Source organism: Melanaphis sacchari, unplaced genomic scaffold (assembly GCF_002803265.2).
Source record: "Melanaphis sacchari strain LSU unplaced genomic scaffold, SCAv2.0 Contig1967_pilon_pilon, whole genome shotgun sequence".
Lineage (NCBI taxonomy): Eukaryota > Metazoa > Arthropoda > Insecta > Hemiptera > Aphididae > Melanaphis > Melanaphis sacchari.
In genome coordinates, this window is record NW_020270956.1 from 23,934 (window position 1) to 50,862 (window position 26,929).

Here is a 26,929-nt window from a genome sequence, read left to right on the forward strand (position 1 = left end):
TCTATCACTATATTGTACGTACCTTTTTACCTTATCTCCCATGTATTTTTGAAGAACTATTCCTACTCCTTTTGTACACGGCCTTCCGTCTTATGTGTCTGAATAAATTATTCTGTATTCCACCGTTCAAAAATCACCTGATTTAGGCCATCTCATTTCTGAGATTCCGATAGTATCTATTATAAGTCTTTTCATCTCAATTTTTAGGTTCTCCAATTTTCCTATATGTAAAAGTGTTCTAATATTCTACCATCTAGGAAATGTTGGCGTGGACATTTAAGCGTAAGGCTGTTTTGGCATAGGCCGTTTTGGCGTAGAGTCATTTCAAGAAATTGCCAGAAAGCTTATTGTATAATTTTGTATATCTTATTTTATATTTTGCTATTTTATACTTAAAATGAAATATAGGATAGCAATAGAGATAATGTTCTGCAATAGTATATTTCCAATTTCACTTTTATACGTTTATTTAGAGTTGATACAGTATACCTACAAGTAACCGAGAACAATGAGATAAAAATTAATAAATGATATAGGTAAAATATAATTAATGCCAACATTATTATCTAAACGCATTTTATTAAAATAATTTCGTGAAGTAATTTAAAGAAACTATGCCGAAATGGTCACGCTAAAATGTCCGGATCCGAACATTGCATGTGCAATCCTTTTGATATCATGACCTTTCATTTTCAATTTCAAAGGGTTAAATTCTTGAATAGTCCCCACTTGGAGATCCGATTGAGGGACTATTTTTCCTCCGTAATTTTTTACTGTCGAAGCGTTCATACTCTAAATTGCTGATACTCAGAATATCTTTAATGCGATAATTTCTCCTTGTTATTTACACCCGATGCCTTTGACGAAGAAAAATTAATTAACTCGTTCATCCGCCTTTTAGAGCAAATTCTTACCCTAAGAACAAGAGAGTGCCTTTCCCTTCACTAGCGTAAAGGGTTGCTCCTTATATTGGGAATAGTTCGGATTTAATCTCACTGGAATCTCCTACCTAAGGATGTCCGCCAGTGGAGCTCTGGGCTCCACACAGTGGTCTGAAAAGTAATTTAGCTTACATAAAACCCAATTAAGAAAGTATGACAAAATGTTATTTAAATGATATATTTATTTTATATTCTACCTATATGTACCAATTAGTTAATTGATTTGATAAAATTAAAGCCACAAATATTATTGATATCTATAGACAGCTAAAAATATATAAAATTTGAAAAATATTGTTTATCACCGTGAGTATTTATTTCATTTTAATTTAAGCTGTTATTGCAAGCACATTTTAATTTTTCAAATTATTCTTTTTGCATTTTTTTATGCAATGGAATGTACGTATGAAGGTAAGTACCATTAAAACACGTTTTTATACACATCTATTAATTAAGTTAACAAATTCAAATTAATAAAATTGTTTTTTAATGATATAATATATACTTTGTTAATAAATAGTTCAATAACTATAAAATTACAAAAAATAACATCTCTATATTATATTATTTATAATGTAAGTATACAAGCTACGTAATTGGTTTTAATAAATTTGCTCTGCTGATTACAATCCCGTTTGTAGCAAGCTGTAGTAGCGGTGAAAAACTAAAAAAAATTAACCAATGATAATTTGTTAAATTTTTTACGAGGAGAAGGTGTAATAAAGGCTCTGAGTGTTGAATCTCGAAATTTTCTACTGAAAAAAATCCGTGAAAAACACAATGGATACGATTGGAATCAGAATTTAAAAACCTAGTTTTGAATTTAGTACACACTTTTATTATTATTCTACACCAAAAATGGTTCAAATGTAATAAAACATTTAAATTTTTTATTAAAAAAATATTTAATGGCTTAAAAAGGAATTCAATTTACTAACCCTTTCAAATCAAATAAATAATAAAATCGGGGAAAAGAAGTGCATCTTTACTGTTTAAAGAATTAATGTCTATTCCTAACAAAACTGTGGCATTTTTCATGGATAATAATTTAACAAAAAATCAGTACACAAACATTCTAATCGGTTCTAAAGCTCAAAATTCAAACATTTATCCGTCATATGACAAAGTGCTTATCACCAAAAAACAATGTTACCCAAATAATGTCATTTTATCTGAATGTAGCGCCGAAATACCACTTCAAGATTTATTAAACCACATTGTACAACGTATTCTGCAAATTCCTAGTGTTCAAAGTATGAATATTAATATAGCCAAGTGTGAATTATTCTATAAATGGGAGTGTGATGGAAACACAGTACAAAATAAATTTTGATTCATCTAATACACAATCGGTGACGGATAGCAATATGTTTATATTTTCTTTTGTACCATTGCAATTGAGTTGCACGATTGATGACAAAAAATGTATTATTTGGAAAAATCCAAGGCCATTTTCTACAAGATTCTACAGACCTATTAAATTTTTATTTAAAAAAAAAATTGCCGAAAATACTCGAGAAGAAGTGAATAATGTTAAAATACAAATAGATATCTTGAATACAACAGATTTAATTTATAATGATGGTAATTTTCAAGGTGGGCACTAATTAATTTTTTCAATGGTCGATAAAAGGTTAGTATATTTTTAAATAATATTCTCTTTTAGAAATAATAAAAATATATTCCTACATAATGTATGCATCTAATTCGATGACTTTTACATCGAGTCAAACTTTTTATATCTGCGATTGTACTCAAAAACAGCGCAATGATATTGATAAAGTACCTATTAAACCGAAACATTTTAAATTTGGTTTATCGATATTACACGCATTTCAAAACTTAGCAGGTAATGATTATTATAAGTAGATATTATACTCATGTATACCTTGAATGAACTAAATTTTAAAAGAGACATAAATTGATATATTATAGGTGAAAACAACTGAAAACAAATTAAAGTTTAAAAAAAAAAAAAATGAAATACAAGAAAATTTTTGTTCCGAAATGGGATTATTAGTAGATATAGTATTACAAGGTATATTTTAATTTAAAAATTAAAATGTTTGTTACTATTTTTAATTTTAATTGTTGCGTCCCTTATGTTAACGTCGATTCATATATCAACGTAGAAAACGAAATACTAGTGTTTTCAAGTTAAATGATTAACGTCTTTATTTTAATACAATTAACTCGTACAATAATACAATTTTATAAGCATAAGATGGATGAGCGGTGTTATGACCAAACCCTAAAATACTAATAGACGAGACCGTGGGTGGTGTTACGCCTGCTACTGAGCGTCTCGAATATCCCTAACCGTTTTTCTGCCCAGCTCTTGTCGCGGTCTCTCTTGTAAGTGGTTAACTGACAAAAGTGGTGACTGGGGAGGTGGCGACTTCCGATGACCTAAAGAAGCTCTCTAAATTATACTTGTTATTCAGTTCGGCTCCTTTCCTGTGATTTCATCTATTCTGAGAAGTCCGGGACGTGTGATCAAGTCTTGATTGTTTTATTAAATAACACGATGTCCAGGTGTTCACCCTAACCGTCCGATACTACATTGTTTGAATACATTAACTTAATTGGTATACGCGTCACCTCTCCGTATAATATGTGTTGAAATAATATTATGTAATACGGTACGTAACATAATTATAATATTGTTAAAATAGGTTACGGTACAACAAATCATGGAAACACAGCCAAGAAGTTCTTTAAAAACGTAGAAAAATCGACTAATATTATTGGTATAAACATCGATTTAATCAAACGATTTGGTACGATTTTAATTGTCATGGCAAATGGGTATGAAATAAATACAGATGCTTTTGAAACGTATTGTAATCAAACAGCTACCACTGGTGCTATTTGCTTGCATCTGTACATACAAATATTTTGCTTCATATTAAAGTTGATGTTATCCAGAATGCAACTTTACCGGCTGCGTACTAGTGATTCCCGGGTATCTATTATGCACCGACACCGTTGAGTTGATTCCCGGGTCATTAGAGGGTACATACGAATTGATTCCCTATTGTTGTATATCAATTATCAATAGGTTGCTCGAGTAAAGAGTTTACGACTGTATAAAAAGTTCGACCGTCACACACAACTCGCTCTTATGTCCACTGAGACCACGCGCATATTTACAAAAAAAAACCTCATTACCAGATACCAATTTATAAAAACAATGTGTTACAAATTTTTACCAAATTACTAAAGTTTTTTTATATTTTTTTACCTAGTTAATACTAAATGTTTTTAATAATAATGTTTTACCTAGTTACTACTAAATGTTTTTAATAATAATAAATATAATATAATTCAATAAATAATTATTAAATAAAAATTGAATGATTTTCAAAATATGAAAAAACTAAAAAAAACATTTTTGAGAAATTTGTTATCCAACTACCTCGTGGTGTTTCTTGGGTTATGCTAGTAGGTTGAATATTTTACTAAATATTGAATAAAATATATAATGACCCAGGAATCAACTCATACGTACCTCTTAATGATCCGGGAATCAACTAATACATGAGAAAGGTCTCGGGAAACAACTCACCTATTGCGACTTTACCAGTGGGTATTTTAATTATTATATATAATATGAACAATATATATTTATGAAAAAATTCATTTTTTTTTTTTTTTTTTTTCAGCCAACTGTCTGAAGAAGCTCAAGAATGCCAAAACAAAAATTACAAAAACTACAGGGAACATCACACCAGAAAATTAACCAGAGTGAAAATTAATTAAGATCTCATTAACATAGTGCTAGTTTCATCCAACCCATTAATATCGTCCATACGAAACATCCAACAGAAAAAATTTCAGATATATTCAGAAGATGTAAAACTTTTAATAATAATGACTGAAGACCAAACAAGTGATTCTAGTAAATCTGAATCCGATAATGATTCGGAATAATATAACTTTTATAATATAAATCATTTAAAATTAATATTTTTTGTTAAAATTTTATTACTAAATATTATAATATTTCATAAACCTATTTAAATTATATTCTAAATAATAAAAGTAGAATAACGAAGCTTGGTAAATTTGTATAATAAATAATGTTACAATTTAATAAGTTTTTTAATATTTCTATAAATACGTATAAATAAATCGATGTCCTTAAATGTATAGTTATATATCTCATAACTAGTTAAACATGGTAATTTTAATAAATTGATACACAAAAATAAAAATATATGTTAATTTTTTGGAATAAAAACTACAATTTAATATTATGTAAGCTAAATTTACTTTTCAGACCACTGTACCCCGGGTGCGCTAAATCCGTAGTATACAACACATTAATATTGTCATATACTTCCCCTGATGGGGAACTTTTGTAGTTTGTTAAAATTGTATTAGACAATTTGCAATTATTATGTAATTAGTATTTACTTATCAAAGTAATACATATTTATATCAAGTTATATCAACTTTTATAAAAAGCTGAAAAGTGTTATGGTAAATAGACAGTAATATTATAAACTTTTTGTAATAATTTCATCTGTCTATAGTTATTTGTAATTCAATTACATTTAAATAACAATTTTTTTTTCTCAATTGAATTTATGTAGTTATTCACGTAGGTTATTATTTCCCAGGTCATAAAAAAAAGACTGGGATTTTTTTTTAATGTTAACCTCTCTATAAGTAAATAATTAAAATTGGCTTCAATTCTCTATCCGTAACCTACCTCGATATTTAAGCTATAAGCATTTTAACTACTAAGTACTCACCGAGATTTAAAATGTATCTAATGATAATTATAGGTAATACTATCTTGACATATAGTAATTATTTAAGTTATTCACCAATGCCAGACTTACCTTAATTGGTTTGTTTACGGCGATGACTCGTGTCTTGGTAAAAAAGAGTTTATATAGCCAGTAATTAAATAAACAAAGCGTATTATATAAAATGAAATTCATACAAATAATAATATTTTTTAATACACAATAAACGCATCGTTATAAAATATAACATACTGAGTAACACGTCTTATGTACTACAAATAAATAATAAAGAAGCAAGAACGGTACAGTACAGATTTTTATTACCTAACTTTTTCGAGTCGTTCTTTCCTGAGGAACCGAACCGGAGTTGATGAAACGGAAGAACAACAACGGCAAAATAAATTGAATCCGAATTGTTTAAAACATTATATACTGGACCTTCTAAACTAAATATGTTTTCATATTCAACAGATATTCAAAACTCAAGAGGATAGTAAACTAGCCACAGCAATGTCTAATAATAATAAAACTAACATCATCACATGAAAGAAAACATGCATATTTTTCTTTTTTCTTTTCATTAAATACACTCCAATAAAAAAAAAGCGCACTCCATAAAAAAAAGCACATGTCAATGATAGAATGCGCGTAGTGTCAGGTAATGACCGATTAATCTCGAGGCGTCAACTTGTACGAACATAAGTATTTGAAGGAACTTGCTGGTAAATGTATTATCCTACATCTAATTAAAACCAGCGCTAGTGCAAATTTAAAAATAGATTAATAACACAAGGTACTAAAACAACTATGTTAAAAATGACTACAAAATATTATGCTCCAAAACGAAAAAAATAATAGTACATACACAATCATTGTAAATCAATTTAATCATTTAATATATTTGGTATTTAATTTATTTAAAATCTAAAAGATGTTCATAATTAATAAATTTTATGTCAGAAATAATTTTTCTTCTGAGAAACATAGTTAATAGAATTTTTTTTTTAGGATAGATTATTAAATTTTAAAGCAACTGAGTTGGCATTAGAAACAATTGGATCGTGCATTAATCTAACTGACGACTCATTGAATTTAGAAAATTGTTATGATTTTCAGGAATATGTAAATAATAATAAAGATATAACAGGTAATACAGATTATCATTTAAATTATGTTATAATTGTTTATAATATGTTTAAAACAATATATGATTTTTTAAGATTAATTTTTTAATATTAATTTAACAATATTAGATGGTTTGCCCCATTTAAGGCCCATTTAAAAAAATTAGTAATGGAATATTATCAGATTATTTAAGTTATTTATTATTGAATGCTATTTAATTACAATGATATACAGTACTGTACTATATTATACTATAAATGAAGCATAACCAAACCAATACCATTTTTATAATTCACCCTGTCAATGCAATTACTTTATGTTTGACCTATGTATTCTTTAGACTTGCAGTCAACAATTATTCCCAAATTGCAAATTTTATATAGTATACGGAATAGAAATTTAATACAAGAGCTTTATATAGTAAGATTATAAAAATTTACATTATATTTTTAATGTAGAAACATTGATTAATGAAGTATATTAAATAATATCATAGGTGTAATGATATATTGCCTAATATTTATATTTTTTAGGAACTAACGAAAGATGATCATATTATCGAACAGGACATATTACATTTTATTGTTTCTGCGGTTATAGATATCGACAAAAAATCAGAAAATTATGAAAAAAATATTGAAAATGTCAAACATGGTATTTATTGCAATATCATACTATCTTTAACTTTCATACTATCAGTTAAAATTATTTGTATTAATTTAAACAAAAGTAAGTAATTATGTAGTAGGTGTGATTAAAGGTATAAAAATTTTTTTTTAAATCCATTTTTTCTTCGTAAATTTAGTGACTAAACTATATTTTTGACAAAGTTATTAAGTTTTTCAACTTTTTAATTTTATAATAATTAAAAAAAATAAATGCTTTTTATTTTAATTAAAAATATACGTAATATATAATAAATAATAATATAAATTTTTAACATAAATAATTGTAAATATACAATTTATAGTTCCCTGGCATCAACTGTTGTATTTTATTTTATTTATTATTTTTATATTTTATTAATTTTTTTTTATTTTCTATCGGCCGATATCCAACAGTTGTTATAAATATTTGTGGTGAGCCACCCTTTACACTTAGGGGTATGAAAAATAGTTTACATCACTCTCTGAGACCTACTTAATATACACAAAAGATTTCATGAAAATCGGTCCAGCTGTTTCAGAGGAGTTTGGTAACAAACTTTGTGACACCAGATTTTTATATATTAGATATATATAATAAATACACAAGTCTGATTAATTTAATTATACTTAAATACTTTTATATACCATAATCTATAGACATAAAAGATTAAACTTGCTGTCGGTCAAACCTCTAAATCTAAAAAAAAAACGATTATTCTAACAAAGGTATAAATATATGATGTAGGCAATCATTAATAGGTCATAATGGTGGGTAATACTTAACTTACGAACTTTAAAAAGACTACTCTAATTGTCGATGTATTTTTTAGATCCAACTCCTATCCACAGTGATTTTAGTAATATTATTTATGTATTTAATAGACAAATAGTTTCACTATTTTTTATGTTTTAACAAAGAGTTTTTAAATTCTGTATCATTATTATTAATAGTTAAAACGTGCGTAATAAGATGTTGCCATGATGATTTTTCTGATAGTCATGACTGTTGTAACTATCCATGACATTCGACCGGAAAGTTTTTAGTACAATATCCAAAGTTTTCGATAAGCACACATATGTTATTTATATGTATTCTATATGTTGCCTTACTTCTAACCAGATTCAATCACGTTCTTAGATATCTCATTGTCCCACTTACCATATCTTACAAATATGCAACAATGAATATAATATGTAATTTAAATTTAAAATATGGATATACTTTAATTCATAATTTGCTTAAGTGGTTTTTTATTTAAAAGTAATTTAATTTAATTTTAAAAATATACGATTCAACGTATCGTAAATATACAATCCTTGATTTTTTCCGTTACCTAATACCTATAATGATTTCGTATTGTTATAAAATTCAATTTAAAATACGTCTTTTTTTTATTTTTAAGCAATTCAATTACTTAAAGCTTACGTCAAAGGTCACCATAAAAATCTGAGTAAAGAAAATAATGATCAACAAAAATATCTTATAATGAAAAAGAAAAGTACGAGAGAAATTGAAGAGGATACAACTAAAGAAAAAAAACCCATAATCATTAATTTTGCTGAAGTATCAAGTGCAAAATATACTGAGAAAAATAAAATAAACAATCTTTTTATTGCTTATAAATGGTTAATGGAAATGAATGAAGTACTTATTAACAATTCATTTTCTATTTCTTTAAGTAATGATTTTTCTGAAGCAAAGAAGAATATATATCAATTGGCAAGGGATGAAAAAAGAATACTCGACACTGAAAATATTATGTCAGATGAACATTTTATGTATCTAAAAGTTAAACGAGAGAGCAAAGTAATTATAAGTCTTGAGAAGTTCAATTTATTTTTGCAAAACACTTAAATATTGAGATATTTTTTTTTTTGTTTAAAATGCTTTATAATTATATGTGACCTTGCATCCTAATATGAATATGAATTTAAAGTAATATCTATATAAAACATTTAAAAAAAAAAATGAAGTTGTAAAAATTATTTTACACTAAATTTTTTCATGAGTTTGATTCATAAATTTCCGTGACATTCAATAAAGATTTAATAAATTAAAACATTATATTTATATACAGTGTATTTCCGATTATCCGCAGTCGTTTACGGAACGAAACATATAGGTACATAGTTTAGTACAATAATATTAACTGTACAACCCGTGTTATCAGATTATCGGTTATCGCAACTCAATTAGACTGATTCACAGAGCTGTAATGATGAATATAATAATATGTATTATGTAGAGAAATATTATTATTTTTTGTGTGTATTTTAATTTTATTTGATCATTACTTAGGCTTTACACACGCGCCGGTACCGCTGTGTTTTCGTAATCTCGATTTGTTTTACTCAGAATAGACAATACGAACCTTTGTCACAAAATATTATTGAAAAAATTTCAATTGTAAGTTAAAAATAAGTGTTTTCAAACAAAAAACATCAATTTGTTACCGATTTTTGTTCTCAACAAATTAATATGTAGTATAAATAATAAATATTATACGTCTTATTATATACAATTTGAAACTAATGAGTGGATTAAATTTCAAAAATAGTATATTTAACAATTAAATAATCAACAATTTAATACTGATAACAATTACATACAACAATAAAACACAACATTACTATACAATTAACTAACTTTTTTATAACTACAATCAAAAAAATCAACACGCCTTAACTAGAAGATACTTTTATCAAAATAATTATTCCATCATTTATATTAAAAAAAAAATATATTAACTTTTAATTTGTGTCTCGTAATTTTTCTATTTTTTTTTTTTTTTTTTTTTTTAATAAGTAAACACTGTTTTAAAGTCTCATCAAGATCAACGATTACTATCGACTCAATAAAAACAATATTACCTATCATAACATAAACACACTTGATTTAGTTATTCTACTTTAAATATAATCGTTATTTTCATCAAAATGTGGGAAGGATTCGAGTGGTCAACTGAATCACAGTTAATATTTGCTGTGAAAATTAGCATTTTGGAGTTTTTATCTCCTTTCAGACCTTGAGCAGCTTTGTACTTGGAATATTGAAATTACTTGAAAAATTAACGTCACATATATTCAAAATTCGCAATTTTTCAATTCATAATTTATATTTCATATCATTTTAGTAGAAACTTGAGTAAATCATATTTTATTATGCACGTATCTGCACGCTCGCTACGCTGATAAAATGAGATTATATTTATAAAGCAAAAATAAATCGGTACCGCTAAAAATTATTAGGTATATTGTTTTTATACATAGTATACAAATGTCTATTGAGTATATTGGTTGCGACGTGCATTCACTGAACTAATGAAATTAATAAGTAATAACTAAATAAATACAGGGATGGGCAAGATACTCAAAAATCAATATCACGATACTAGATACTTAGATCTGGAGTGTCAAGGTACTAGATACTCGATACTTTATATAATTTTATCGAGATACAAAATAAAATTGTATCTAAGATACGTATCTTAGATACTGCCCAACTCAGTATATAAATAACATGGTGTAAATCCGTAGTCGGATATATAGTAGTTTATATAATTAGGTATACTTATATCCTTTTCCGGTTCACCACCATAGTATTCCTAATTTTAATACAATTGCACCATACTCAACAGTCAACAATGCATCAATACATAACCTATCACGGCATGTGTTAACGGAAAAGTGTAATACTTCTGATAATATTATTTATATTTATTAATTTTAAACAAGCAATATAATTAGCTAAAAACATTTTATTTTCAGATTCTATTACCTCCTGATGATTGGAAACATAATGACCTTTCTAATTGGTATCAACAAATAACGATGCAATTTAATTCCAGTCCCATACAAAATGATTCGTATAGATTTATGGCTGAAAAATTTATGTATCTGAAAAATAATTCGAAATGTCCATACATTAATAAGATTGAAATGTCTACAACAATATTTAAATGCTATTGGAAGTTAAAACTTGACTATATTTCGATGTACACCTATATAAAGAGAGCTATTACCGAAATAGTCATTACTCCTGAAGTAAATCTATTTTAAAACTAATATATATTTTATAATTACAAACAAGTAACAGAATTGTGCTCTAAGAATTCATAGATGTTTTATAATGTCATTGTTCTCCATTTTTAAAATTTGTGATTATATTTTATCACATTGCGTATTTGGAACCCCATATTATGGTCTAAACCTCTAAGATGTTTGATCTAATTTTTATTTCATTGTTTGTAGCTACTGCATTAGCGAAAATTAAAATGTCCTTTCTAGGTGGAATATGTAATTGTACCTGTGGAATTTATCTTTAAAAGATTGTTCTTCGTAATTATTAATGTGGTTACTTAGTATCAGTTTCTTTATTTGCACAATACGTCAATTACGATTATTATTGTCTACGTTTATTAAGTAAATATCACATTCACTGTCGTATAGTAATTTAATTTAAATTACTTTTGTTTTTTTTTTTTCGACTATATACCTAAATATGTTTAACGTTGTTACTAGTTTTTCCTTTGTTAACGGCTGTTAGGGTTTCTGAATAGATTTTTTACTAGGCTACAAATGTCTATCATTAACTTTGTCAAGTTTAATATCTCTGTTACAAATTCTGCACTGGGATCTGTCGATGGATTAACTAGTTTTAAAGAACATTAACCTTTCTTTCCGTTGTCCATAAAAATATTTAATTATCATTTATATACCTTTAAATTAAAAAAAAAATAATATTATTTCAATATACCCCTTTAACAATTTACAATAATAATATCAAAAAAAAACCCTTCAACATCATCAGTTATATTTAATTATCTTTGGTATTTAATTTATTAATTTTAACTGTATAGCATACTATTATTTAATACGTTAAATTAATTATTCACTTAAAATTAGACAAAGTTAATTCAGTTGTTATTGCAGATAGATAGTAAACTACACAAGCTATAGCTTACTTACTTCCATTATTTCAATCTTTTGTTTGAAATTAATGTTAAGTCAATGATTTTTTTAAATTGGTTATTTATTACAGGAGTATGTACTTAATAGCGTATGGCGTGAAGTTGTTTCGGTTCAATGGCTCTGATACATTTGACTGTGCTGTTCTAGGAGATTTCCTTATATGTAATGGCTCTCATTTTATTTTCTTAGATCTGAGTCCATAACTTGACCACGGCCTCGGTAATGCGTCCTTCGAAAATTGTTTTCATGAATGCTTTTATCGAGCCCTTGTTAAACTAATTTAGGAATGATTGATACAAATGGCAAAACATTATAACATTACAATTAAGTACTTGCATCATCACGATTTATACCAACACTATATAATATTTATAATTAATAGTAACTGAACAGCCTATTACACTTAAAAATAATTTTTATTGTTTATAAAAAATTTCAAAAACGATTTTACACATATTTCTTTTTTTATGCATTTAATCAGTGATTTCTTTAACAATACTCATTATTTAAATTTCCTTTTAATTTTTAAAAAACATTTTTGTTACTTAATTTCCAGTCAAAGTTAAACAACATTTTTAAAAGAAAACTTAAATTTTTTTATTGTTATAGTTTTTTAGTAACAATATACATTTTAAATTTCATATTTTTAAGCGAAATTCTTTTCCGATTATTCTGATAAGTACGTAAAATTCGATATTCGGACCAGTGGTTTTTGGGTTCGTTATGCGTCGAAACCGTAATATCATTGCGAGTAATGTTGATTTGTAATTTTGCTTGTTTAAACTTCACATTGATTATAAATGGCATCCCATTTAATTCTTATAAAATATTTATTAAATTAAATAATGACTTATTTTTCATTAAGGTGCATTTGTAAAAAGAATTTTCTTGATATTTAAGTTCATTATGGGTTTTCTATTTATATTTTTATATTTTACTCATTGAATTTGAATTAAAGATCTACTTAATCAATATTGATATTATTAAGTCTAACAGCACATATTTTTAACTTACATTAACGTGTTTAAAAGACTACGTTTTCTTTATTCCCTCCAAATATTTTTTTTTTGCCACTAAGTAAAAACATTTAATATAATTGAAAAATAATATGACAATGTTATACAATAGATGTGTAATATATACTTTTCAAGTCATATATTTGCGGGAGTTGACTGGGTATCGATAGATCCGGAGGGTTAATCAACTAGACTTATTACTAACACATTTTAATTAATAAATACTTTAAATTAATAGCGCTCAATTAATTGTCATTCATTTTAAAATAAGTGGTGTTTTACTATTATATTTTAATACTACATTTTATACTTAAATATGTATAATTTTTATTAATTGACACTATCAAGGTTCCGGTAAGTGATTGCCCCTCTGCTTTCTTGGCCAGTCCGCTCCTGTATATTTGATCATACAAAACAAAGCTTAAAGTAATTTTTGTAATCTTCCCTTTTTTGATTATTACTCTACTTATTAGTATTTTTATACACACAGCAATATTGATTAATTTTAGGACCGTTTAAGAAATTTAGAAGCGCACGAACTATTTACTGAGTTATTGATGGAGCGTAATGAAATTGGAATTAAAATGGTAAATCATGCATATTGCTTATTTAATGATTTTTTAATGCTACACATCGTTAAAATATATTTATAAAAAAACTTCCTCTTTGTCAGCGAATCTTCCTAATTAAACTAATAATTTATTTTTTTTTTTTGAAATAACAGTCATAATAATAATTTCGACATTCTTTTTTAATTCTAAAATTGAAGAGTTTAAATTAAAAATATATTCAACACGATAACGACATACTCGTACAATAAAATATGGTTTATGCATCACTAAATTTTAATTTTAAGAACATATTTATTTTTATTTTTTAGGCGAATGAACTTAAAGTCAATCAAGTATATAATACGTTTTTGTTAGATCCTGATCTTCGTGACAAGGTAAAATAAAAACAACAATATATTTTAATAACTCAGGGTAGATCATAGTTTATAATACATACCTAAAGTTCTGAAATATTAAAAAAAATACTACAAATAATTAACATAGAATTAATAATTAGTGAGAAATATGTATATAATTGTTAAAAAGGTATGATAGATTACAAGTTGCAGTCATTATGCAAAAAAATAAACAGTATTAATCATTATTGGTTGCCAAACACAAACTCAGCTTACAATACTAAGGATGATTTATAATTTTCTTATATTAAGTTAGTATGCAAATGTAACAAATGTAGTATGTATATGTATACATTATGGCAGCGGTTCCCAATTTGTGCTCCGCTTTGTTAGCAAAAGGGTGCTGCCTTAAATTTTGTCTAGTCTAAAAATAAATTTGAAAACTAAATATCTAGTAAGTATCTAGTTTAATTCCATGATTCGTAAAATTTCACAATAACATGTAAGCTCACTCATCTCATCAATATTATATTTTAACACCAGCAAAATAATTAAAACGTTCTATTTATAAAAAAAATGCAATATTAATAAATTAAAATATAATCCTATTGTAACGTGGCTGGGGAACCTAGTTACTATATTAGTTATCCAGGGAAGGTTTTCTGGTCCTTATGGATAAATTTTCCGTAGCTAGGGGGTTAGAACACGGTATGTGGGATCTTATCAATAAATAAAACACGTTTGGTTTATAAATTTCTGTTCAAAATATATTTTTGGTTTGTACTTAACAAAATGTAGATGGTGGTAAACAATCCCGGTGTTGGTGAGTTCATGTTTTTTGGTGAGTTCGTGTTTATTGCTGGTCAGTCTCGAACTGCCCTTTTGATAAACGGTGCGTATTGGCCACAGGCCTCACAATCATTAACAATGTTTATCTCAGCATAAATATCCCACTATTGCCTACTACGGAATTGACACATACATAGGTGTCATGTAACAATAATATATTATATTATTACACTATATTTATATTTTCTGGTTTGTATTTATTTATTGTCATAGGACGCGCTTTGAGTTTAAAAAGGGCGCCATGAGTAGGGCTGGAATAAGAGGGAGGTGTAGCACCCCTACTTCAATTTTTTAGGAATTTCAATCAGAAAATTTGATATTTTGGATCCAGTCAACAAATTTAAAATTTTGGATCAAGTCGACAATTATTTCATAAACAATTTTGTCATGGGATAAAATAGATATAATTCAAATAATTTGATAATATAGTTTTTTTAACGATAAACTTGATCGATTTAAAGTTATCTTGTTAATAAAACTTAATATTATTCGTTGTGTAGTTTGAATTTTGTTTATTATCAAAAAACCTTAGATGTATACGATTAAATAAATATAAAGTAGTGATAACCGGCATTGATAATACATTACAATAGACGTATTTTTGCGATTAATCAAAAGTAGCTTGGTTACTGGATTTTAATTTTGATAATCGATTTACTACATTATGGCGATACAGCATCATCACTACCATAATATATTATGTAACATATTATTATTATTTTTACTGTATTTATCATATGTTTTATAACTTGTACCATTTTTATCGTTAGTATTGAATTGTGTCAATTATGTTTCCGGCCGTGTTCTATGTTATATACATTATACACGTTCCCCTCCTCTTGCATAAGACTCGCCACACGCGGCAGACAACTCTAGCACTTTCATTTTTATGCAACAACAAATAGCTCTCACCTCTAAAACCGAAACGGTCCGTAAGCCCCGTAATGAGACCGACCGCGTATTTTCGTTCTGCTCATAACGCCTATCAAACGTTCACACCCCGTAACTTTTTTTCTTTGTACATTATATTTGCCTTGATGCATTGATTGTTATTTTATTTAATACATATATATTAATACGACGTGCTGCAATTGTGATTTCTAATTTACAACCTGCGACCTTATACTCCCCCACGAGTTAAAACGTTTTGGTCATTTTTGTCAAACGACGAAGTGTACCACAACATCAGTTGTGTTATCAGAAAGTATAGATAATATTTTTTTTTATTATCTATGCCAAAAATTCAGTTTTTTTTTAAATTGTATTTTTATAACTGTTGTGTTTATTAAAGAAAAAGAACACAAGTTGAGTGTTTTACTTGTGGTAGTGTATTTGATGATGATTATAAGATAAAACATGAAATTAAAGAACATGCCGGTAAAAAAGTTTCGGTCAAGCATTTTGGAGCACCCGAAAATCCATATACAGTTGCAGTTCACTCTAGCTAAACAAAAGAATGACCGAGCACAAATAGTCAGTGGAAAAATAAAATTTAAGTAAAATTAATTAATTGTTTTTTCTTTATCAAAGTAAAATATACACATCTACACTTAGATTCAAATTTTAATAGGTATCAATATGGAATTTTAATTTCTTTAATATTATGGTTTATTAGTAGGTATTTAATTAGTTGTTTTTACTTTTATTATTTTTATAATATTTTAATTGTTTAAATTTAAAAAAATTTTGGTCGTCTCATTAATATTATACATTTAGGATAAATCCGAATTGCATGAAATTGAAGAGTGCACCAGTGTATATAAATCTTCTTCATTGACTTCAAATTTTATAGAAATGAATAGTGCTAGTGGAGATAAACAAAATTAGAAAACATTGTTGGTATATATTTACTATATTATATCAAGCTAACATGAATATTTATCTCTGTGTAAATATTATTGTACTTTTTTAATAAATATTATTAGTATAAATAATTGTGTGGCTTCATAGATTTATTTCTTGATTGTAGGATAAATCTACTTTACATGAAATTGAGTATAACAACAAATATACATCAAAAATAACATCATAGAAGTAGTAGTTGATTCTGGTATGTATTCAGTAGGTACTGACAGATACTGTACTGGATGTTTCACACAAAATTCAATTGGCAATTAAATGGTATGTGGATTCTTTTGGAAAAATAACTGAAAGATTATTAAAAGTTTTCGAAGCTACTGATAAAACTGGATTTGGTGTTGCAATAAAAATGCATAATGTTTTAGAAAATAATGTATTGCCGATTAAAAATATTGCATTTTAATCTTATAATCACGCTAGTAGCATGTCTGTTAAAATTGGCACACAACAAAAACTATCTGAAATTGTTGGCCACAAAATTCAATTTATTCTATGCTAAGCACATCGACTATTCTTTCTATACTTTCTCGAACATAGTTGTTTTCTAAGTGTTATTATTAGTCTGAAACAACTATAGGTTTTTTCTCTGGGAGTACAAAAAGGCATACACACTTTCAGAAAAAAATTGGCATTAGTTAAAGACGCTTTACAACTTAAAAATCTTTCAAAAACTCAATGGACTGCAAGAACTGAATCGATTAAAGCTGTATGGATATCATACAAATCAATAATTGATACACTGCAAAATATGACAAATTAAAAACCTATAGACAAAAATAAAAAACATGTAGTATTGTATTGGGTCTTTCTAAAAAAATTGTTAATTTCGACTTTTTAATTTGTTTATCTTTTATGGAAAACATCATGAACACAACAAAAATCTTAACCGAATTACTAGAAGCTACAGAATTAAATATAATTGATACATTGACATTAGTTATACATGCAATTGATAGTTTAGTAGATATGAGGAATGATAATAAACCAATTGATGATTTAATAGAAAGTGTGATTATATTTGCTAAAAAAAATTTAATATTGATCCAGACACAGACTTTAATAGACACCATCGAAGAAGATTGAAACCTAAAATATTGACGAAAATTTTGATACAAAATGTACATTCAATTTAAAAACATTTTATAAAATGGAATTTAAAGAAGCATTTAATACTCTAATAACTTTGCTTACGGAACATCTAAAGAATAATATTTTCATTAACATTTAATCGATATTTCAAAAGTTCTACGGGAGAAGAATAGTTGTTCTACAGATAATTTGGAAAACACTATGAAAATAATCCCTACTGAATGCGATAAATTTAAAATAAATGATTTTGATTAAGTTTTAACTGAATTGGATTTTTTAAACCCCAAATGTACAAGTAAAAATATTTTTAAATTAATCGACATGCTTAAGGTGTCAGAAGAATCAAAATATATTTTGTCAACGGGTAATAAAATATGCAGATTAATTTTTACTGCTCTTATAAGCACAGTATCAAATGATAGGGCTTGTAGCAAATTGAAAATGGTAAACAATTGTTTACGCTCTACTATGAGAGAAGATTGTTTACAAAATTATAGTCGGCGACCCGAAAAGTGGCGCCTGTGTGCCGCGATCCGTTGCTGCTTCCCTACCCGTTAACCATTGATTCTCAACCTATACCACTAATCCGTGTCTGCACCACTCGTAATACAATTTTAAATTTTCAATGTTTTCTATTTGATTTGAATAAACAAATGATTGGTTTATAAATTATTCAAAGTTTTTTCAGTAAATTAATTTTTAATTCAAAAAAACGTAGCAATTAGTTTAATTACGTTATGAACCACTGAGGCGAAACGGCCGTTAGATTCGTGACGGGCAGGGGCCACTTTTCGTGTCGCCGACTTTAAATGTTAATTTGCAATAAGGATTTCACTGACTCAATAAACATTGATCAGATAATGAGAAAATTGGGTCTTATTAAAGAAGGACGAATTATAGTATAAAAAGCATGGTTGTATTTTTATGTACAAATATTCTAAAATTAATGTATTTGATTTATTGTAATATACTTATTTTAATTATGATATTCGTTCTATACTTCTATATAGCTTTAATTCCTAATTTTAAGCCGTTCCTATACAAGGCGCCTTAACATATTAATAACAAATTTTTAGAAATTGTTGTGATAAATAAATTTATTAATTTGGTCTTGCTGTTATAGAGGCACAAAACAAAAAAAAAAAACTGGATAATATAAGACCAGTTATAAATAGTCGACAAAATTAGAAAAAAGACCCTTTTTTATTGCTTATTTAGACGTTTTGAAACAGTATTAAAAGTATTTGTAGTCAGCATATTTGATGCGTCCCTGGAGGTGGTGAGGAACGACGGGTAACGGTAGGTGGTGAGTAAGAAAAAAAACACTTCTTTGTTTCCGTGTTAAATCGGCTTATGCCGGTTTATTGTTGCGTAAATAAAGCGAAGTTATTAGATTACACAATATGTGGTCTGTGGTGACCAATTAGCGAGTCTTACAAGTTCACTAAAAGCAGTCGACGAAAAATAATAAAATGTCGCACGAGGTCGGAGGTGTACCTAGTACGGTGTATGTGAAAAAACTGAAGCTCCGGTCGTCGGACCAGTTCACGGTATCGGCGGTCAAGACGTTCCGACACCGTTATCGTGCGTCGGCGTCGTCCGTCATCGCTGGCGGTTGGATAGAGAAGTCGTTCCGCGGTTTTCCGCGTAAAGGCCGTTTGAATTCGAACAAATATTACGCGGGACCGTGTCATATTTTTACAATTATATCCCCCCTCTTAAATATTTCTTAGCGCCGGCTGTGGCCTTGAAAAAAACTTAGTTTAAAAATGCACCGTAAGTGAGAAAAGTTAGAGAACCACTGAATTATGGTGTAGGTTGAATTTAATTGTTGGAAAAGGTTCGTGGTACCTATTTAAAAAAGTTTAAATAGCTTAAAATGATTCTCAATTTAAAATAAAATCAAACAACTCAAATAACTGTGTTAAAAATGCAAAGCTGGACAAGTTAACTAATTTAAGTTAAGTTATGCTCGTGAAAAAAAAAAAAAACTAAATTAAATTAAGTTAATCTTAAAATGTGAACTAATTTTAGTTACTAAATTACAAATTTTTAGGGATAAAATTACATTTTTAAGTTAAAAGTTAAGTTACTGTTTTTTTTTTTTTTTTTTAAATACCCTTTAATTTATTTATAATTGTTTTTATCTCATGGAAAAAGTATTAAAAACTCATTAAGGTAACAGTCGACTCCGATATTAATAAGTAACAATCATAAATAAAAAAATTTCATAATGGTCACTTTTAAAAAAATTACCAACATTATTCTTACAGAGGAATTGATAAGACAGTTCACCATATTGAATGCAAGTACTAGGTTGAAAACAAATTCAATACTGATGTTTTTCAATTTTATGCTCTTTATAACGACGTTGTTGTCACGATGTTTACATTTCGAACCAAAAGTATAGCTTTAAAAAAAAACTTAAACATCTTACGACAACAGGTGCAATACTTCAGAAAAAAGTTTTACTTATACAGATTTATCATTCATTAATAATGAATCATTATATACAATCTTTTTTTTTTTTATTAAACATATTTCTTTATTCAGCAATCTGTTACAAATGAACAATAAGCTAAATTTATAACTTATTATATATTAAATAGTCATTGGAATGACGGTGTAAAGAGATCTCCTGTTGGAGATACTTCATCATAAATAGGGGAGTAAAGTTGTTGCATTTGCATGTTTTTTATAAATGCTTATATTTATAGCTTACAGAACTTAAAATATATTTCATTAAACTCTTAATTTAAAAAAAAAAAAAAAAAAATATGTTGCAATAATTGCAATTTTAGTGATTATTTTAATTTTATTACAATTTTAACTATTTTTCATAATTTTCGTTTATATTTAAGATTATATTACTTAACACATAAATTAAAAGTAACTAAACATAGTAGGGAATAATCTCCATGTTTGTTGTAATACCTACTTATTATTTCTATAGAGCGATTATCGCATTTTGGACGTTAAGATAATAACTTGTTCCTCAATAACATATACTATCATCTATCAACATTCAGTTATATTTAAAAATACCGAAATCCTAATTTTACTAATATTAGTGGGATTGATAGAATCATCCGCACATTTTTATGGTCCGTACTGTAATCGTTCGTTATACTTTATCGCATCTTTTTCGTCCGTTAAAATGCCAAAAGTCAAATCGATTAAATCAAGCCATTTAAAAAAAAAAAATACGTATCAGAATTTAATTTTTTTTCCTCGAAAGATTACTGGGCCTCACTGAGGAAAACTCGTGTGGAGGCCCATGGGTTATCTTAGATTACAAATCATTCTCATTGTTTTAAGGTACATGTTACATTTTTAAAAGACTAATAAGTAGTTTTTCATAAATAAATTACATAAATAATTCCAGTAACTATTACAAGCGTTAAATTAGTATGTTACATACAATTTTAAGTTTTACACACATTGTTTACGTTAGCTCAGGTTAATTCAAGTTAATTAAATAACAACTTAATTGGCATTAGTTTACTTTTTATTCGCTGGTTCACCTATCGAGCGGCTACGACACGTACTTACATAGGTACGGTTTTACTGCGACTGAACAACGGCCGATCGCTTATTGTCACCGATGACCGCTATATCAAACGTATCTTATCTAACATTTACATTGTACATTTTACAGATAATCTTATTATTTCCCAATTATAAAATATTTCGTGTACGCAACATAGCCGCCCACCTTGAAATATATAAATAATATTTCAACAAATTGAACAATAACAATTACAATCGATATAGAATAATTAATATACATTACAACTAATTTTTAAAGCAAAGAATAAACAAATATAGTAATAATAATTAGATCAATCACAACAAACTGATACTATAATAATTGAACAAAATATAATTATTAACGTTACTAAATATAAATAAATTTTTTTTTTTTTTTTAACCTTGATTGTTGTCGAATGGTAGCGGACAAAGAAGACGGACTGCCCTTGTAATTTCCCCAAAGTTCGTTTTTAAGGACGCCGACCGACTTACTCCGTCATTTCCCGCGTAGATTCGAAGGACCCGACCGAGACGCCACTGCAAAAGAGGCAAATTTGTGTCCCGTATTAACACGACAGATCCTACCTTTAACTTTGGCCCCTTAGATTGACTCCATTTTGCACGCTCCTGTAGTTGACCCAGATACTCTGTACTCCAGCGCTTCCAAAGTAATTGTGAATACCGTGTAACTCTCCTCCAACGCTCTAAAGGCATTACTGACGTCGTCGTTTCATCCCTTTCGGGTACCGAGGTAATAGCATCACCAATTAAAAAATGACCAGGCGTTAAGTAGGAAAGATCGGATGGGTCGGAGGATAAGGAAGTAATGGGACGAGAGTTCAAACATGCTTCAACCCGAGTCAGTACAGTACTCATCTCCTCGAATGTTAGACGAGATTCACCTAACACCTTATATAACAAATTTTTCATTGACTTAACTGCCGCCTCCCACAGGCCGCCGAAATGTGGAGACCGTGGCGGTATTAACTTCCACTCAATCCCTTTCTCCGCGAGTGCTGTACAAACTGCGTTTTGGTGTTGATTGGATTGAAATAAATTGTATACATCTCGAAGTTGTCTGCGGGCGCCAACGAAGTTTGTCGCGTTGTCTGAGTATATGACCGCGCACCTTCCGCGACGATCGAAAAACCGATTTAATGTTTGTAAAAACGACTTTGTTGTCAGATCGCTGACTAACTCTATATGTATCGCTTTAGTAGCAAAACACACAAATATAGATATATAGCCTTTATCGCACGGCGCGTTTCGCCGTAAACTGGACTTTATCATTATCGGACCGGCAAAATCGACTCCGCATCGCGAGAACGGCCGGCTGCACGTAATTCGATCGCGCGGTAAATTACCCATTATTGGTTGTACTATTATCGGTTTTTGCTTAAAACACGTAATGCAACTATGCGCAATCTTCCGTGCTAGACTGCGTGCTCCTAAGGGCCAATATCGTTGCCGAATGGACGCCACAAGGGCCTGTGGACCACTATGCAATAAATTTACATGTTCACTTTTAAACAATAACTGCGTATACCTACTGTCACGGGGAAGTACAATTGGGTGTCGCTGAAATTTACTTAACACAGTCGCATTTGCCAATCGTCCTCCCACGCGTAATAGGCCTTTCTCGTCACAAAAAGGTCGTAATCGTACCAGCACACTATGGCCAGCTACTTGCGCCTTACCCGATTTGAGTTCATTTATTTCTTTTTGAAAATGTTTACTTTGTATCATTTTAATTAAAGCACAATTTGCATATTCTAATTCATTTACGTCTAATTGCCCGATAACACTTTTGCGACTCTTTAATCCATTATTTCGCCAACGTAAGCAATATGCTGTTATTCGAATAATTTGTTTTAATGACGAATGGGTTGTTAGCAATGGAAAATCCGTCGATAACGTACATACAAAATTATATGTATTTGATGTTACGTTACTCTTTTCTTCAGGCATTTTTTCTATTTCGGATTTATCGACCTTTGCCAGTTTCGGCCATATGTCGGCGTCTTTAGCTAACCATTCCGGGCCGCACCACCAAATTGAATTTTTACCGATGTCCTCAGCATTACATCCACGCGAAATTACGTCCGCTGCGTTGTCATGAGAGAGGACATGTGACCATTCACTGCACGCGGTTAGCTCTTGTATTTCACCAACGCGGTGCGCGACAAATGTCTTCCATCGACCTGATGGTGATGTTATCCAAGCCAACACCACTTTAGAATCGATCCAAAAGTGCCGTCGATCAATTTTTAAATTTAATTTTGGTAATAGTTTATTACTCAATCGGGCTAACAGTAAGGCGGCACACAGTTCTAATCGCGGCAAAGACACTATTTTTAGCGGAGCAACCTTTGACTTCGCACATATTAATTTTACGTCCGTTTGTCCGCGTAAACTCGTAGTTCTTAAGTATAAACATGCGCCATACGCCTTCTCGGACGCATCTGCAAAACCATGTATTTCCGTACTAACTATTATTTCGTGTGAAATTAATTTTCGTGGTATTCTTAACTTATTTAGAGATGGTAACCCGTTTCGGAACCTTCGCCATTCTGCACAAATGTTATCGGGTAACACATCATCCCAGTTAACTTTTCTTTGCCATAAACTTTGCATAATAATTTTCGCGATTATAATAACAGGTCCGAGTAACCCTAACGGATCGAATATTGTTGCGATTTCGGATAATATTTTTCGTTTAGTTATTGGGGCATTGACCTCTACCTGCTGTACTGTATAAAATAACATATCATCATCTGATTTCCAATGCAGGCCTAGTATTTTTGTCATTAACTCGCCCATAGCTCTTATATTATTGTTATCGGAATGCACATTGACAATTAACTCCGGGTCATTAGATAACCATTTACGCAGTTCTAAACCGGCTTTACTCATAATTGAAATTAGATTATCTCGTAATCGTATTGCACCGGCTTTTGACATTGCACCACCTAAATAGTCGTCCATATAGAAATCTCTAATAATTGATTCACCCACCTCCGGACAACTATCACATTCAGTTTTTGCCAAATTTTCGAGACACGCCGTTGCCAAGTACGATGCTGGCACTGTGCCGTAGGTCAGTGTATTTAGTCGATATACCTGGATCGGTTGTGTTGGTTCAGGTCGCCACAACACACGTTGAAAATCTCGCTGATCTTCGGCGACTAAAAATTGGCGATACATTTTTGTAATATCTGCCGTAAATACGTAATTATAAGTACGAAAGCGTATTAATATATATATTAAATCGTCTTGAATAGACGGACCTTTAAGTAAAATATCATTGAGACTAACGTCAGTATCTGTTTTGCTTGACGCGTCAAACACGACCCGTAGTTTCGTTGTCGTACTACTGTCGTTACGCACGGCGTGGTGTGGAATATAATATTTGCCTTCTCCGTCTTTGTTTTTGATTTCCTTTTCGACGCGTGTCATATGTCCCAATGCTTCGTATTCTGACATAAATTTTACATAATCTTGCTTTAACTGTGTGTCTCTTTGTAGTCGTTTTTCTAATAATAAAAATCGTCGTTCAGCAATATTGTACGAATTGCCCAATTTTGGTGCATTTACTTTGAACGGAAGTTGGACTATAAATCGACCACTTTTATCCCGATTTATATTTTTATTGAAATGTGCCTCGCATTCTTTTTCTTCTCTTGTGTATACTGATTTTGTTTCGTATTCTTCTAATTTCCAAAATTTTGTGATTGATTGTTCTAAATCTGTTTCTTGATTGTCCGTTATCGATAGATTTACCGCACTCGCCGCCCATCTACCTGAATCAATTATGTTATCCGCGGGACCCGACACTACCCATCCAAAACGAGTTTCCTGGAATATCGGTCCACCTGCCACCGGTTTTAATTGTCCCGTACGCAATAATTCGAAAAAATAACCCGCACCAATTAACAAGTCAATTTTTCGGCTACGACACGATTGAGCATAAAACACCTTTTTTGCGACACGATTGAGCATAAATTGTCGGCGCATCAAAGGAAATTGAAATACAAAAGAAAACCAACACGATTGAGCATAAAAAACTCTGCAATGTTGCCATTTTTAATTTTGAAATGTATTATACAAAAAAAATGTATTTAAATAATTATAATAATTCAAAATATAATATAGTACATAGATCTGTTTGATAATAATAAAATAATAATAATAATAGTTATGACTTATGAAAATAATAAAATCAAAATATTTATAAATAGAAACTATAAACGCACTTATACGAAACGCACTAAACACGACTATAGGTGATCGAACACTGATATTAATTCTATAATAATTTTGGAATTGAATCTTAATTATCTTATATTTTCCCCCGATGCTAAATATTTGATACGGAACTAGTTTATTTATCGATAACATTTTCGATAAAGCTGAGGAGCTCGGCTCACGGCTCGCGTCAGATATAATAATAATTGGTGTAATACGTAATACGTGAAAATAATAAATTACAAAATTTTGGCAACGTGAATTTGGCAACATCGCATAAAATATTCTATGCTCAATCGTGTTGCTAAAAAGGTCTATGCTCAATCGTTTTATGCTCAATCGTGCTTTACCGAATTTTTCGTGGTGTATTAAACCATGGGTCAGCCAATTTTATATCACGCGGAACCACAATGTTATTCTTGATTAATTTTGACGGCAAATTATTTGTTATACGTTTCACTACCAAACATGAGGCTGTTAATGTAAATTTTCTGTCTTCGGCCGCAATTGTTGCAACCACCGCTGACGATGCCTTTTGTGTGCTACCACCTATTCCGCATAAATCATGCTTCACATGCTTCTTTTTTAACTTTAATAGCTGTACCATTTGCTCTGTTATCAAATTACTTTGGGATCCAGAATCTAAAAGTACGCGTCCCGGGACCCATTGGCCTAACTCACTGCGCAGTGACACCATCGCCGTCGACAATAATACCTTGTCGTCTTGTATTACCGATGTATATGCACTTAACGATGTTGATGTTTCAATAACTTCACTTGTCGATGCATTTGCAACTGTTGATTGAACTACCGTACTATCTTCAATTCCTGTATTTCTCCCTCCTGATAGGTGCAGTAGTGTGTTATGCGCTTTTGCGCATTTAAAGCAAAATTTAGCATTGCATTTTTTACTCTCGTGTTGGCGTAAACAAATCTTACATAACTTCAACTCCGTTACGCGTTTTATTCGCTCTGGTACAGTCAAACTATA

At 29.2% G+C, this 26,929-nt stretch overlaps 1 protein-coding gene across 1 annotated transcript in view; it reads left to right on the forward strand.

Moving 5' to 3' along the window:
- The window catches only part of LOC112592829, a 57,994-nt gene that overhangs the window by 13,335 nt on the left and 17,730 nt on the right, over window positions 1-26,929 (forward strand). Inside the window, exons 5-11 of the mRNA XM_025336972.1 lie at window positions 6,707-6,845; window positions 7,164-7,243; window positions 7,357-7,477; window positions 8,874-9,277; window positions 11,239-11,514; window positions 13,967-14,044; window positions 14,338-14,403. Of these exons, the coding sequence (XP_025192757.1) occupies window positions 6,707-6,845; window positions 7,164-7,243; window positions 7,357-7,477; window positions 8,874-9,277; window positions 11,239-11,514; window positions 13,967-14,044; window positions 14,338-14,403 (1,164 nt within the window). The remainder of the gene's footprint in view (window positions 1-6,706; window positions 6,846-7,163; window positions 7,244-7,356; window positions 7,478-8,873; window positions 9,278-11,238; window positions 11,515-13,966; window positions 14,045-14,337; window positions 14,404-26,929) is intronic.